Genomic DNA, 15,328 nt, shown 5'->3' on the forward strand with positions numbered 1-15,328 from the left:
CCCGGCTCCGCCCGCCGCCAGCGGCGCCTGCCGGGAAGGGGAGGCGGAGCCGCCGCCGCCGCCACCGCCGCGCATGGCCGCCGCCGCCGCCCGCCGCGGCCTGGCCGCGCTGCTGCTGGGCCGCCGCCCGCCGCTGCCTCCCTGGCTGCGCCCGCCGCCGCCCCGCCGCCTCCTCGCCGCCGCCCTCGGGCCGCGCCCGCCCGCCGCCGCCCGCCGCTGCAGCCAGGTACGGCCGGGCCGGGCCGGGGCGCAACATGGCGGCGGCGGCGGGACGGGGGCTCCGCCGAGCGCGCCTTCCTCCTCCTCTTACGCCTTGCTTCTGCTCTTGGTGCCAGGTTGCCGGGTCTCCCCCTCAGGAGGGCCGTCTGGCAGAGCCGGAGCCGCCGCCACCGAAGGCGGAAAACGAAGACTCCGTCTTTCTCGTCAGGGCGCAGGGCTTCCCCTTCTCGTGCACCGAGGAGGACGTGCTGACCTTCTTCGACAGTACGGGGGTTAATCTGGTGTAGGGTGGCGGCCCGGTGTGCTCTTACGGACCCTCGTGTTTCGTAATTAGTTAGCAGAAAGAATTCTTGCAAATCGTTAGTCAGCAAAAGATGAATACTTAACACTGGTGCAAAACTGTGCCTCATTTATGCCTATAATACATGCAGTCACCTTCCAGTAGTTTGGAAGTCATTATAGAAGCTAACTCTTCAGTAGAGCGTTTCATATGTATTTGAGCAAGCCTTCCCCTTAATCAGCGTTTCAACTGTAAAGGCACATTGCTCCAAGTCCAAGCGGTCAGCTTGAATGCCGTTATGGTTGGCTTCCCCCCTCCCCCCCTTTTAAACAGACTGCAAGAATGGCGTTTACTTCCCAGTTAAAATTTCAGTGCTGCTTTCTGAGCTTAACGAATAGCCTGCTGCATACCTTTGCAGGGTTGATCCCTCCATTCTGTAATATCATGATACATCCTGCCACAGTAGAACAGATTGTCAGATCAGATTTTTAAATGGTTTGATAACCTGCCGAGCTAAATTAAGTCAGTTTGAACTCCTAGAGGAAAGAGCTTCCAGCAGGCAGAGCATAAGTGACTGAAAGACCCCATAGCATTTCTTTTAGATTTAAAGAAATGGTTTTGAAACAAAGAATTGCTTTCAGAAACAAAAAGTTCACCAGCAGCATGAGGATATATATTATGCAATTATACAGTTGTGGAAGCTAACGGATGCCAAGTCAGTTTCTTCTCTGTGAAGAGTGTTTTGTGTTAGCATTAAGGTTAGAAATGGCAGCTTCCAAGCCTTTGTTTCAGGACAGTACTTTACACTGCTGAGAGAAATGGCTCTATACAGAATATTCGGTTTGATTTAGAATCAAAACACCCCCATGTTTGATGCAACTGCATATTTTTCTGTGTATCACGTCTTCCCTAATTTCTAGGCTGTAGAATTCGAAACGGTGAGAACGGCATACACTTCCTCTTAAACAGGGATGGGAGACGCAGGGGAGATGCCCTGATTGAGCTGGAATCAAAAGCAGATGTCCAGAGAGCCTTGGAAAAGCACTTGAGATACATGGGCCCACGCTACGTGAAAGGTATGTTTGAAACGGCAGAATGTAAATTGGAAGAAAAGCATGCTCAGGTCAGTAAGAGCTGCTTGAAAACAAAACAAGTAGTAAAGCTGATGTGTGGGGGACAGTGGAGCGAGATGCGGGATGTGAACAGAATGGAAGAAAGCAGCAAAAGTGACAACAGAGGCACCACTAAGTCAGACTTTGCTAGGCTGGGCAGGGAGGAAAAGGGGAGGTGACTTGTGCAGCGAGGGGTACCCTTGGGGTGTTGCAGAGAGCTCTAATGGGGGGAAATGGGATGAAGGTTGGGGGAAGAATGTTGCTTTAGAAGAAGGGTCCTGCAGGGTACCACCTTCTGCGTACCATGAAGGGAAACGTTGTGTGCGTGTGTTCCCTGCAGTGTTTGAAGTACACGATAAAGATGTAGAAGGCTTATTGCAGAGTCTGCGGCATGAGTCCCAGGCCATTAATGATGGAGTTGTTCTACTCAGAGGCCTTCCGTTCAGCTCCACTGAAGATGATATTTCAGATTTCTTTGCAGGTAACTCGGATTAACTTTTGCTCTTTGGTTAGGATTTATTTCCTGCTCTAAGTTCAGTTTAGCTAGGCTGTCATTGCTCTAAATGAGATTTGCAAAAGCACTCTAGTCTACCATAAGAAGCCACGAGCACCTTGAACATTGCGAAAAGTCACTATCCCCTTGCAAGTGAATGCATCTAAAGCTTTCAGCTGCAAGATTATAATACTACCTGTGACTATTTTTGGAGGTCTAACCTAGGTTAAGTATTTGCAGCAGTCTTTCGGGGGTGGGGGGGAATAAGGAAAGGGATGAATCTACATCAATTTTTCTGCACTTTGATTGCTTTGATTTTGGAGCAAGTGTTTCCGTTTCTTGGAAAGCTTAGGGAGACCGCTGCAGAAGGTAATATTAAAGTAAACCCACACACCTAGGCTTTTAAAAAAAAAAAAATCCATCCAAAGTAAGTGTAGAGGCCCAGCCCAGTCTGTTGGTGTAAGTTTTGATTAAGGTAGACTCACAGATCTTACTCTGTATTGTGTCTGATGTAGTGACTTCATGGACTACAAGCTCTCCAGGAAGATACCGCATGGTGGGGGGGCAAGGGAACAACACCTTAACTGAATTTGGCCTCATTTTTAAGAGGAGAATGAAAAAAAGTGACCAGAGCAAGGAGTTCTAGTTCAGGTGTATTTGTGCCTTGGACTTACTTGTTCTCTAGAACTTCCATTCATTTGCTGTTCTTGTTTGAAGCCTCATGTGGATTAGTTATTGCAATTGAGGCTTCTGTGAAAACTAACTTGTAAAAATACGATAAAATGGAATAAAGAAAGAATTAGGCTTAATAAATAACTAAATAAATAATAATAAAGCTGTATTGGGCCAGCATGAGCAGTTGTTTTGGAACTAGGTAACTGCTGGGTTGGCTTCTCTCTTAAAACAGAAGGGGATGGGAAGGGATGTCTTTTTGGGCTACGGCACAAGTTCCTCTGACAATGTAAATGCCTTTTTCCTCCCCCCCCCCCCCCATATAGGTTTGAGCATAACTGACATAGCTTTCGTTAACCGGGGAGACAGAAGAACAGGAGAAGCTTACGTGCAGTTTGCAGCTCCAGAAATGACAGCTAAAGCCCTATTAAGGCACAGGGAATACATTGGGAATAGGTAGGTGCTTTGCTCTGGTTAACAGAAGATAGCAACTGGTCTAAAGCATGTGGTGTAACTTAGAGCTTGCCTCTTACCAGAGGAAGCAACAAACTTTAATAGTAATGCTTGTATACCATAGCTAAAGGCTTAGATAAGATTCTGCCTTTGGATTCAAATTCCCTTGGAAACCATGGCAGTCTCACAGGGTGGTATCAGACTGTTACTCTGTGCCTTAAAGCATTTCTTTTCTAATAGTGCCCTCTTAAATATTCTGAGATGAGTTTTACCATTTCTGGGGGTATTTTCTGAAGAATTTTGACAGCACAAGGAGAAAAAAAAAAAACACAAAAAAGTGAAAAATTTTTGATGGGCTTCTCTGCACTGCAGAGCAGCCTTTGGCACATGCAGCTTGTTGGGGGGCTTTCATGCCCATCAAAAGTCATCTCTGTTCTTTTGCAATACACCTGAAACCAATCTGACCCTTGTGTGAGTGGTTTGGCAGTGGTCAGAGCCAAGAGGAGTTATAAAGATAGACAGCGCTCGCCCAGGCATCACTACAGAAGGGTCGCCTTCCCGCTGCGAGCATTTGCCAGCGCTCAGCCCTCACCTCTGAGGTTTCACAATGTCACCAGATGCTTTCCAGCACTCTGGCAACCCTCGCTTTTTCCTTCAGTCCAGCACATGCCACAGCCAGCATCTCCATCAGGAGCATCGGTCATGCAAAGTGCCACTTACCAGATCCCTCTGGCTTGAGTCCGTTTCCGTAACTGACTACTGCTCAGCAGCCGATCTCCTCAGCGACTCCGCTGCCTGTCTGGGCTGTCCTTGAGCCCCACTTACACTTTCCTACAGAACATAGAGCCCCTACACCACGCTCTTCCCTCCTGAGGTCCTCTCTTTTCTCAAGTAGAAGCACATGCAGCTTCTCCCTGGAGTCATGAGCTATGCTCCGGATATAAGGTTTGGTTTTACCTTCTTTGGGTTTTGATTTCTCTTTGATAGCTTACTTCTCTTTCTGAATGTCAGGTTGCAGAATATTTCTCCTAACCATACGTCTTCTTTTACAGGGTACTGGTACCCACTTCCCTTCTTTTGTTGCTTTCTTTCCTGTTTGTCTCTCCCCCATTTTAAAAGGAAACCGCCCCTCTGGAGGTGTGCCCAATAATTGAATTACCTGACACATCTCCCTACCACCAGTGGGGATTAATTGCTCTCCCAATTTACAATTAACCTTTTCTTTGTCATGTTGGAACAGGGCTGAGCAGACTCGCCTACCTGGGTTTATACATCTCTGTTACTGTGAGATTAGCCAGGAAACAGAGTAGGTTGTAAAATGACTGTCAACTTTCTCTTGTTCTTTCTGGGTTATTAATTGTATCCAGAAACTGCCATCAGTTGTGCACACTATGGAGTGTGGGCTCATGGATATTAGGCTGTAAGCTCTGTCGGGCTGTACAGACAGCATCTTGGGTTCCTCGCCTTGCTATAGCTGCTCCTGTTAGGAGGGAGGAAAGCCTTAATTGGATGTTCTCGCTCTCGTGTTCTCCATCACATTATTTCTTCTCTGCTATGGAAATGAGCTACTCTTACATTTATGTAAGGACAAGCTGGGTGCTGTTTCCAAGGCTCTGAAAGATTGGCATAGGAGGTTCTGCATAAGGGCATCTCGGGTAGAGGAAGATGCAAGGTGTTACCATTTTATGCTCTGCCTAAACCTGCTAATATTTTATTTTATTTTATTTTATTTTATTTTTGCAATGTAGGAAGAGCCTTGCTAGATTCCCTTAGTGTTGCATTTCATGTTGGTGTATTGTATCTGTAGCTTTAATTTCCCACACAATTACATTTTACTCCATTAATTTCATAGAGGTATGTAAAATCTTATTGGAGCCACTGAGGTATTTAGTACGACCCTGCGCAGCTTCTGTATTTGCCTGTTTCATTAATCTCCTGTTTTGGGGTTGGCTTTTTTTTTAATTTGGGGGTTGTAGAAATTGCAGGTGTTGTCAGTGCAGTTTGCAGGGGTGCATCATGGGGGAAACAGTTTCGCTCATGTACAGGGCTGATTGGAAAGGATGCGTGCTACTGCAAGGAATAGAGAACATTTTTCACAGCGAGTAAACCTGTATTTCTGCAGCAGAACATAACCTTGCTTTGTAATGATTGTTACTACTTCTACAAGAGCTTTCTAAAAGGCTGTCAACTAAAGATCTTGTCCAGGCAAAACTGGTAATCGGTCTGACAATGGGTGGGTTTAAAGGAGACTGACTGTCATTTCAAGTTAAAAAAGGCTTCATAAATCTGAGTGACTTAATTAATTTTTCAAAACTGTTACTTGCCAGTTCCCCCAAAATAGTAACTACGTACCACAACTCTCACATCTAGTAGGTAACTAGAGCTGAGCTAGGAATATGTCCTGAAGTAATGATATTTCCTTAAGATCTGGAGTGCTTTGTGGAGGGCACACACGTGCCACATTATCTTTTCCTTTTAATTCTAGATACATAGAAGTGTATGTAAGTAGAAGGCATCAAATGCAAAGGCACATGATGCATCACAAAGAGATGTTGTCTTCCCCGAGAGCGGGTAAAGAACATGAATCAGTTTTCGAAGAAGGAGGAATGAGTGACGCAGGAGGGTCCAGTGCCGAAAGAGAGAACAGTGAGTCCTTCCCTGTTACATGTGTTCTTTGAGGCACCTTCATGTTATTCGCGCTGTCTGCGCAGGTATGACCCTGCGTTTCTACAGCTTTCACATGAGGGATGTGATGATTGCAAGTGCTAATGGTGCTTTTGCTCAATTCTACAGAACTGTACAGAGAAGTAACAGAAAGGTCTGGGTGTGTTTCAGAACCTGGGAATACCTCGTTGTCGCAGCATTTTGTCCACGTGAGGGGTTTTCCTACCCAAGCTAGTGCCCAAGACATAATAAATGTGAGTAGCAGTAAGAGGATGAACGATGGTGGCTGTCAGTACCAACATTAATTGATTAATCTGTACAGAAGAAGTAGCTTAAAATTTGTGATTTATCTCTATCTGTGTTAGTCCTCAGTGCTCCCTAGTTTCAGGTCGACTGTATGTGGAAACTTTAGCTGGCATCATGTTGCTGAGGGCTGCTAAAGGGGTTACAGGCTCCCCAGGGTCGCTGTGACACCATGGGCACAGTAGCTGACAGGTTCTCTAGGGCTCAGCGTTATACTTCCTTCTTTAAATACGAATGGATAAAAGCTTGCTGGGTATCTTGAATATCCACTACTCTCATTTGAGCATCCGTTTATAAACTTAGATTTCTGAATAATTGACCACACATAAAATAAATTTCACAATCTTTTTAATATCAAACCTGCATATCTTTTATAGCATACAGAGTCACAGAATGAAGGTACATACATTCAATGACTTTGGGTTTTGTACAGAATTTGGATGCTGTGTGATGACTCTTGTCAAAAAAACCATTGCCTGGAGCTTACCTGCCCAGAGGGTGGGATGCTGTGCAGTGTGGCACAGCGGACTCACGTGTGCATCAGCTTCACCCACACCTGGCGGGGTGGGGGGAGGGTTGCTGCTCAAGTGCTTAGTACACAACAAGCCAATGAGCTCAGACCACGGTGGTTGCACACGCTTTGTTAGTTAAAAATATATATATATATATATATATGTATGTATATATCAAGTTCAAGTTTCTCTGTAACAGGGTAAGTTAGTTACTGGTTTTCATTCCCTTGGAAGTCCTGGGAGTTGGAGTCTTGTTGTTTTATCCAGGGAGACTCTGCTCACCCAACTCACCATGTTTGGTTCCCCTTTTTCTTTTCCTTTCCTTTCTCTTTTTCAGTTTTTTGCTCCCCTGAAGCCCACAAGGGTCATGGTAGAATACAACTCCCATGGAGAAGCCACAGGAGCAGCAGATGTTCATTTTGAGAGCCATGAGGACGCAGTTGCTGCAGTGGCCAAGGAGGCGTCACATGCACGTAAGTGAAAAGGAAGGCTGGGTTACAACTATAAGCCTTAGATCCTCAGGTGCTTGGGCACATCCCATCTGGCTACTGGTAACCCACTGCCATAGGATCATTTTAAATCTGGAATTCCAGTTTGCTCTGTAATACTAAACTGGCTTTCTAGAAAAGAGAGGGGAATGTAATATATACAGGTAACTGAACACAAACGGACCTCTCTCAAATTGTTCCCCAGAGTGCAGCTCCATTGAATTATTCTTGAAAGAACATCCAAAGGTCAAACAAGATTGCTAGTGACAGTGGAATGATAGCAGATTTGGTAAGTGCAGCCCTCTCTTTTTAGAAATGTGCATCTTTCTTACATTTGGTATTTCTGATACTTCATATATTTCAAATAGCTTAAAGGCTGTAATTTAAAATAAGTGGCTGAAGTTGATCATCACTGCTCACCAGAGGTCAGGCATCAGGCCTGAACACTGACCTAAGAATCCAGATTTCACAAGAATAAGTTCTTGTGGCGAAAGGTAGGAGCTCATTTCTGAGGTTACAGCCAGAGCTGGCCAAGGCTGCTGTGCTAGCCCAGACTTTGCAGAGCTACACAGAAGCTTCACCTTCCACAGCTGAGGCATCCTGGAATGTACAAAAGTCTTGGGTTTGGTTTGTTTTTTTTTTTAATAACTCTCCTAGTTCTGATTTGTAAAAAGATTCTGATGTTATTGTATTTCCTGGCATGGAAGTTGAAGAGTGGTTAAGTGTTTTCCACAGCCATATATTGACAGTAATTGGTCTTTCAGCTGGGGAGAAATGTTGCTTACAGTTATGGGCAACAGTTTGGCCAGCTGTAGCATTCTCCAGTTTTTCTTATTTTTGTAATCCAGCCGCTCTTTCTAAATCGTGCAAGTGTGTTAGAAGGCCTGTTCTCAATGCAGATAGGTTGTAATGCTTGTTGCAATATTAACAACAGGGGAAAGGCTGTAGTGGGACAGTTTAACATTGGGGGGGGGGGCCTGTACATGGCCTGTGTACCTCTCAGTGAGGTTTATGTGAAAAAATACAGGCTATATTGGGTTTGAGAGTGAGGGACACTTGTCTTGGGCCATGGCAGGCACAGTGCAGCATGAAAGTTTGTGCTGCTGTTAAGTCTGGGTGACTTGCCATGTACCTGTCCCTACTGAAAACATGGCATGGCCCTTCCTGGTGTAAAAGAAGGGTGATACACCATATTTACAGTGGGAATAGGGTTTCCTGTGACCCTTATCTAAGTCCCTGGCCAACTTCTAAAGCTTCTGTGAATTCTCTTCTGAAAGGGGAGGGAGAGGAGGTTACAGGAAGGACCCTCCCAAGCCCACTGGGCTAGCCTAGCGGCAGTGGGGAGGGCCAGCTCACATGCCACTGCCCACGGGGAGCTCAGGGGATGTGGCAGTGCAGCGCTGGCTTTTAACCCAGGCTAGGGATAAGCTCTCAGGGCAAAGATTCAGCATGCCCCTACCTTAAGCGCACTTAGCTGCAACCTCGGTCCTACAAAACACTCCTTGTCGAGTCCTTTCAGGAACGCACAGGACTGCTTTTGAGCTGTGTGCGGGGACTCGGGCCCAACAGAATTAACCCTCCTCCCTTCCACCCCACAAGAAAATTTCTCATCTCTTGCAGGCTGTACTGTCTTACCTTTTTTGGTGAGATCTTTTAATATTGCCAATTTCTACAATTCCTTTATGGGAAACAACTGTTTACATTAAAATGCAATGGTATATTTAAAAAAGGCAAAGAACAAATAAAGCTGCAATGAGGTAGTAAAAAGCTTTTCTCCTCCTCCGTTTTAGGGCAAAGCCAACACATTCCGTGCTTATCATCATAAAGATGAAGTACAGGTGTCACTGCTCAGTGGCAAAGATAAACTGTATAAAATAATTTAGTTTGGATTTGTGTAAAAGCATGTAATAAATTGCCCTGACATACTCTGCATAAATCGTCTGTTTCAAAAGTAGAAAAAGTAACAGTGAGACAGCTAATGCTGCAGGATGGAGGCAGTTCTGATCTTCAGCTGAAGCATGAGGTGCCATGCACTGGAGGGCAACGACTCAGCTCTGACCTGAGAGGATCTTCAAGCAGAATTATTACAGAGGAAACGCCTTTTCTGAGAGGGGACTGGACATTCAGGCACTGCAGTCATGTCTGACTGTTCTCAAACCTACACGATCTTCTCATGTGCAAAGCGTTGCTCCCCCGTGAGAGTCTCGTCGCTTCCTGCACTGTCCTAACTCCTGGTGGCTAAAGGCTGTTACTAGCATCTCAGCTGAACAATGAGTCGTTCCTTGAGTTAGTGGCCCTTACGGAGACAGGGTCTGCTGCTGCTCATTCACTGATGTATTTCTGTGTCAGAAGGAATGGTAAAGCCCCCGCACAGTAACTTGTTTTGGAAGTGGATAGGTACCTCCAAGCAGGAGAACTTATTGCAAATGAAGTGTTGAGGTACAGTATACACAACATGAACAGAAGAACAGTATTAGCAATAAACCTAAACCAAAGTGATTTAAGATCCTAATGCACAAAAGTCAGCATGTGCTGTGTTTTATAGCTAATACCTTGTCCCTCTTACCACACTTCTCTCATGCTGTGTAAGCATTTGTACATCTCTTACGGGTTTTGAAATACTTTCATAAGAATATAGCCACAGCGTAAAGGAAGGATTGCTCAGGATCCAAGATACAGATGAGAAATTTTATTATGTGTGGAACAAAACTAACACGAGAAAAACTGCCTTCCGCTCTCCCCCGTCCAAACATTCCAGGTGTGACTCCAAAATCAAGCATTACAAGCAGTACCTGAGCAAACGTGCCTTGAACATTTGCAGCATCACAAAGCATAATATCCAGTACTTGCTTAAAAGTAGAGATGTTCACTGACATCTACTATAACAGGAAAGAGGCAAGCGCTGACACAGACAGTAAACACGCGTCTCGCTCTGACCTTTCTAAATGTCACTTACTATTACAGCAGCCAGGGCTGTATTTTGAAGGATCTTCAGGCACCTCCCTGAAGGGCTGCTCGTTCATAGAGATGTCATGTAACTTAAACAGACCTGCTAAAGAACTGTCCTGCCGTATTAAATGAAGACAGTCACAGTCTTCACCTCAAGCAAGCAGAGCAGCGGTTGATCCTTTTGGGACAGTCAGAAGCAGCATACAGGTCACCAATAAGCTGTTGCATCAAAGCTGCAAAATTCCATGCACATACCAGTATTAAAATTATTTACAGTAAGTGCTGGCATTCCAGTTTAATCTTCCAACACTGAAATTGCTTGGATCAGAATTTCTTTGGGAGAAAAGTCACATTGATTTTCAGATGCAGAAATTAAAAATCCCCATAAATGTGTACAATATGTACACAAAGTTAGTATCTGTTACCAATAAATTCAGCATCTTCTCCATTCATCTATGGTATCCCACCCTTCACAGCAGTGTTTACCTGCACTTGAATTCCAGGCTTTTTAAATTTTAAAACTATTTACTGTTTCTAGTCTACTTTAAGAGACAGCAGCAAGAAAATCCAGGCAGTAACACCACCATGGGGGGGAAAAAAAGAGCAGAACATGGAAAAGAATTACAAGTTCCCCCTGTGAAATGCTCCCTCTCTAAAGGGCACGAAGAGAAGGAAGAGAACTTGGGTGGCTGAAAATGCCAAGTCCAGCAGGGAACTAGAAGAAACTAGCTCCTGGTCCAAGCTCCAGCATCACCTACAGTAAGTAAGCTCCACTCTGACAAGCTTTCTAATGCAGCTCCAGCCAGCCTTTTGAGGAATTAAACCACTGCCCCCAACACAATTTGTACAACACCAAATCTATCTAACTGCCACATCATATATATAAATAAATCAGTTTTCTATGGATTATGAAACATTCTATGGTCTTAAAGACTGAAGTAGGCTTCCAGTATAAAACAGAGCAAATAAACTCTGATCTGCTGCATGCTTTATGAGGAAGCCGCCACTTTTTGGAGTAAAACACAATTCCTTGAGATAACAGCAACAAAAAAATGATGTAGCATGAACTGTAAAACCTCATTAAACTGTGTTTGAGATTAGAATTTCTGGTAGGTGAAAAGCATTCAGACTTCATCCCAGTTTCATCTTAATCTAACAAAATATAGTGAAATACCAGATATAACCACTTTCTCACATGCACAAGGGAGAGAGGTGCCCAGACATGGCCCTAAACATTCTGTGTAGTTAGTGATCAGAATTGTGCATCTAAGTACTTGGAAATCAAATTCCTCCAGTTACTATATCAAGATAGAAAGTACCGTTGCAGCCCTTTGGTCTGACCACCATTTTGTGGTCATCGAGTCACAGTGAATGTCTCTGACAGGAAGGTCAGAGATGTCTTAAGGCACTTCCATGACTGCTGCGATGATCAAATCAGTGCAGGTCGGTTCTCACATCGTGCATGCTTCAAAAAAGACCCTAACCACCCACACCCCCAAATCCCTAAAATACTAAAGAACTTTTAGGGTTTCTTTTTTTTTTTTTCATTTTTGATATTGATGTGCATAGTAAGCCCAGGGCCAGAGGACTGAACTGAACAACTTCAGATAGAAAGTGTTTGTTGGCATATTATCTGGGTTTCTTAGACCTGGCACTGAAGTAGCACAGCTGAGCCAGATTGTCAGAGGCAGCAGGAAAAAGGGAAATGGTATTTCAAGTGCAGCCACACATGAAGATTAAAAAATGCTCCCATTTTGCTTTCACTGAACCTTAACAGCAGCATGCCTTCAAGCAACACAACTGAGGAAGAGAACTTTCCTGACTTGTACACGCAGACAGACACACGCACGCCCACACTCGACTCTTTCTGGGGCTGCCTGGTCTCACTGCTCCCTGAAGGTGCCAGGGCACACTCTAGGGCTACTTCATGCGCAACTCCCAAAGCAGTTCTCCCCAGCACAAGCTGAGGTCTGAGAGCAGGTAGCTTTTTCAACTAGGAAGGCTCAGACTGTTCATTTTTAGCCACAAGAGACTGTAAACATTATAAAGCAGCCTCCCCCTCTGACCTCCACAGAACCCAGGCCACTGTCTTCTCCTCAAATTTCCCTTTAACGCTTTCGAGACGAACAACAGCTACAGCAATTTTTTGGTCACCACCATCTGCAACACCCATCCTACAAGGGGCTGGTCGAATACTGCCGGATGAGTTGCTTGTGACACGGGTTGCAGACATGCTCAGGGTTAATGCTAGATGGGAGGGGCAGTTCATTGGCTGAACAAGCTTCACAGAAGATACCGCCGCAGTTCTTGCAGACATTCTGAAATGGAGGAAGAGGACAGAAAAATTAAAGAGGATGCTCAAGACAAACACACACACAAACAATATAGAGAAACGTGGTTTTGTCTTACTAACATTCAGTCAACCCAATCTTCTACTGGACTAGAGAAAGATACTCAAAAATTTCACTCTTGCTCCCTCTGAAGATTAAGTTTGCTCCTTTGCTCAGGGACCAGGCTATGGCAAAGCTTATTACGCCAGAGAAGAGTAGGTGAAGCCTTGTAGTGAAGCTATCAATAATTAACCATTCAAATTTTAATTGACTCAGTCTAGTTACAACTTAGAGCTAAGCATTTTGTCACTAAAGATGCACATGTATATTTTGCAGCCATTTAAACATACTGGCATGGCGAGTTGTACTGTAGATGCATATATCAACATGCATGTACATTTGGAAGTCTATGAACAGCAGATGTAATAGTGGTGCAAATGCCCCAGTTTCTTCTGATGTGTTTTCTGAACACAAAGGAACAGGCAAGACTACAAATCCTGCGCAGGGTTCCCATGCACTTAACAGAAGTTGAGAGGGTGACTAAGTGGGGCAATGTACTGCCCCCTCACCACCTTTTTTTCTGAGCATCGCCCTACTGCAGCATTTGGGAGGAGAAGGCTGGGTCCTGAACGCAGCCAGGAAGGCCGTCTGCGCAGGCGCTGTGCCATGGGCTGCCTCGGGAGCCCTCATTTTCCCTGGCAAAATCCCTCATCCCCGGACTCACTGTGGTGCCAGGCAGAACTGCCAAAGCAGCAGGAGCTGGGAGTCCCTGCCTTGGAGCAGGGCAAGCTCTCACTGCCAGTTGTCAGGAGTGTGCATCTGCACGAGGCTGGAAGCTTCCCAGTTCTCCTGCCCTCAGATCTGTAACGTCACCGTGCTCCTAGTCCCCTCCGAGTACACATAAAAAATTTTCCCAGGACCTATTTGGAGCCAAGGTACAGGCTGATCTCTACTGATCTGCCAGGCCCAGGGGTCAGAGTACTGGGTGCCTCGTGCCAGAGGAGCTGGTATCGCTGGTGCTGCCTGCAAGGACTGCTCCCTCCTCCTGCCCGCCTGTTTTCATGGCTCCCAGCAAGACCCTTCAGGTTCAGGTCTTGGCACATAAGCTAGGGGAAAACACAACCAAACTACACTTTCTAGTTAACCCCTGAAGTAATTGCTGCAGTGTGACCGGAACGCCTGCTGCACTGACAGCGGTTTTATCAGTGCCTTAGCTAAATACTGATGAGTTTTTGTTTTCGTGAAAACTGCTCCCGCTCCTCAGTGTCAGTGGAGGAGAGCATCCAGAGGAAGGCAGCACAGCCACTGAACACCCCACCTGTAACTCCTCCAGTGAGGATACGAAGAGGGGCTTAGCCACAAAGAGGGGTAAAATGCATGTGACATTTGTGAAAAAAGAGCAAGGCAAGAGAAAAAGCCAAGATGGTTACAGTGGAGAAATAACAGGTTTTAACACCCTCCTGTTCTCACTTCTGGCTGACTCCAGACAAAACCACCTAGTTAAAAATGGCAGGGAGGAAACTGGAAAGAGGAAGGAAAAGCAAAACACCAAAGAGGCTGGGGGACCCTCAAGTCTCCACTGTTTAGCAAGTTTGCCTGAACAGTAGAGAGAGCGTCAGAAAAGGGGCAGTTTCTTTGCCCCAAGTCACCTATTTGTCATCTTTTGCAAAATGAAAACCAGAGGAAATGTGTACATTCACCACATAGCTGAGATGACAATGCAAGCCTTAGGAGTCACCTTTTTTTTGCTTCGGCTGCTTTCTTCCTGGCAGAGTTGGCAGAGCTGGGCATTTCCAGGTGTTGACAGCTGCTCCTACACCCAGGATAAAAACAGAAGACATTCAGCTCTGCTTTACGTGCCTCCTTGTCATGGCACCTATATTAGGGCTCTACAGCCGATCCTCATCTCACAGGGGGGCAGCCATTCCACATCCTTGTGTTTTTAACCCTTCTTCCTTCACAGTGCATCATGCAAACCCACAGGATCAACATGCGTTTGCAGCAACATCTACAGTTATGCTGCCTACACCATGTGCTACAATCAGAAGAGTGACTACAACAGCGATATTATCTTCGGCTGTCTCTCTGCCCCTGTCTCTTATTAAGTCAAATTTTATGTGACCAAAATCAAGTAAAAGACATGAGCTCTGCAGAGCAACTCTGGCACAGGAAGAGAGCCAGATGCCTCGACCAGCAGCAGGCAGAGCAGCCCACTCCCCCAAGTGCCGGGGCAGAGCGGGAAGCGCAGCGCGGCTGCGTGAACCAAGAACAACGCAGCTTAATTTTCAGGCCTAGACAGAGGCTGCTGGCCCAGCAACAAGAAGGAAAGACAAAACATCTTTTTCACCATGATCAAGAACTGACAGATGCAGAAATTGCTGATGGACACAGCGAGAGTGTCACAGCATCCTATGCACAGTCAGTGGCAGTTTACCAGGCACCCAGGGGAGAAGGACTGGACTCTGGTAAAGTTTGAACCTTACCTCTTGCCTACACAGTGACTGGTGAAACCCTAGTGCAGACCAAGGCGGTTAAAACACTGCCATTTTCACAGATGTTAAACTAGATTATTATGCTTCCATTGTTCTTTTTAGAGGCAACAACCCAAAAAAGATGTGGGGCAAAGGAATGATAAAAAGGATGAATATTAGTTAAAAACAACAAAAAAACAAACAGCAGTTGTGCTGAGGATGCAAAATGAACTCACGTAGGTACAGCAGTGCCCACTAAGAGCTTTTCTACTGAGATAAGCAATGCTTTTCCTCCCGGGGACAATTACTGCTATGGACTCTACAGACAAATCCTCATGACGGCAAAACCCAAGGGGATACTTCAGGGTGTATGGGCCAAGAA

General features: G+C 45.5%; 2 protein-coding genes across 3 annotated transcripts in view; one reads left to right on the top strand and one right to left on the bottom strand.

Annotated features, from left to right (window-relative positions):
• Positions 1–73: 73 nt before the first annotated feature.
• Positions 74–9,132, top strand: GRSF1 (G-rich RNA sequence binding factor 1). Its single transcript, XM_067297501.1, has 10 exons — positions 74–226; positions 336–483; positions 1,420–1,575; positions 1,952–2,092; positions 3,103–3,232; positions 5,715–5,875; positions 6,023–6,147; positions 7,046–7,181; positions 7,402–7,485; positions 8,987–9,132. The coding sequence occupies exons 1-9, from the start codon at positions 74–76 to the stop codon at positions 7,458–7,460; spliced, it is 1,209 nt and encodes a 402-aa protein (XP_067153602.1). The 3' UTR covers positions 7,461–7,485; positions 8,987–9,132.
• A 738-nt stretch (positions 9,133–9,870) lies between these two features.
• RUFY3 (RUN and FYVE domain containing 3) overlaps positions 9,871–15,328 on the bottom strand; it is a 60,179-nt gene continuing 54,721 nt past the window's right edge. For both annotated transcript variants that reach the window (XM_067297499.1, XM_067297498.1), the window contains exons 17-18: positions 14,214–14,288; positions 9,871–12,463 (exon numbers count right to left, since the gene is read on the bottom strand). In XM_067297499.1, the coding sequence (XP_067153600.1) occupies positions 12,320–12,463; positions 14,214–14,288 (219 nt within the window). In that variant the 3' untranslated portion in view covers positions 9,871–12,319. The remainder of the gene's footprint in view (positions 12,464–14,213; positions 14,289–15,328) is intronic.

The sequence above is a fragment of the Apteryx mantelli genome, chromosome 5 (genome assembly GCF_036417845.1).
Source record: "Apteryx mantelli isolate bAptMan1 chromosome 5, bAptMan1.hap1, whole genome shotgun sequence".
Taxonomy (NCBI): Eukaryota; Metazoa; Chordata; class Aves; order Apterygiformes; family Apterygidae; genus Apteryx; species Apteryx mantelli.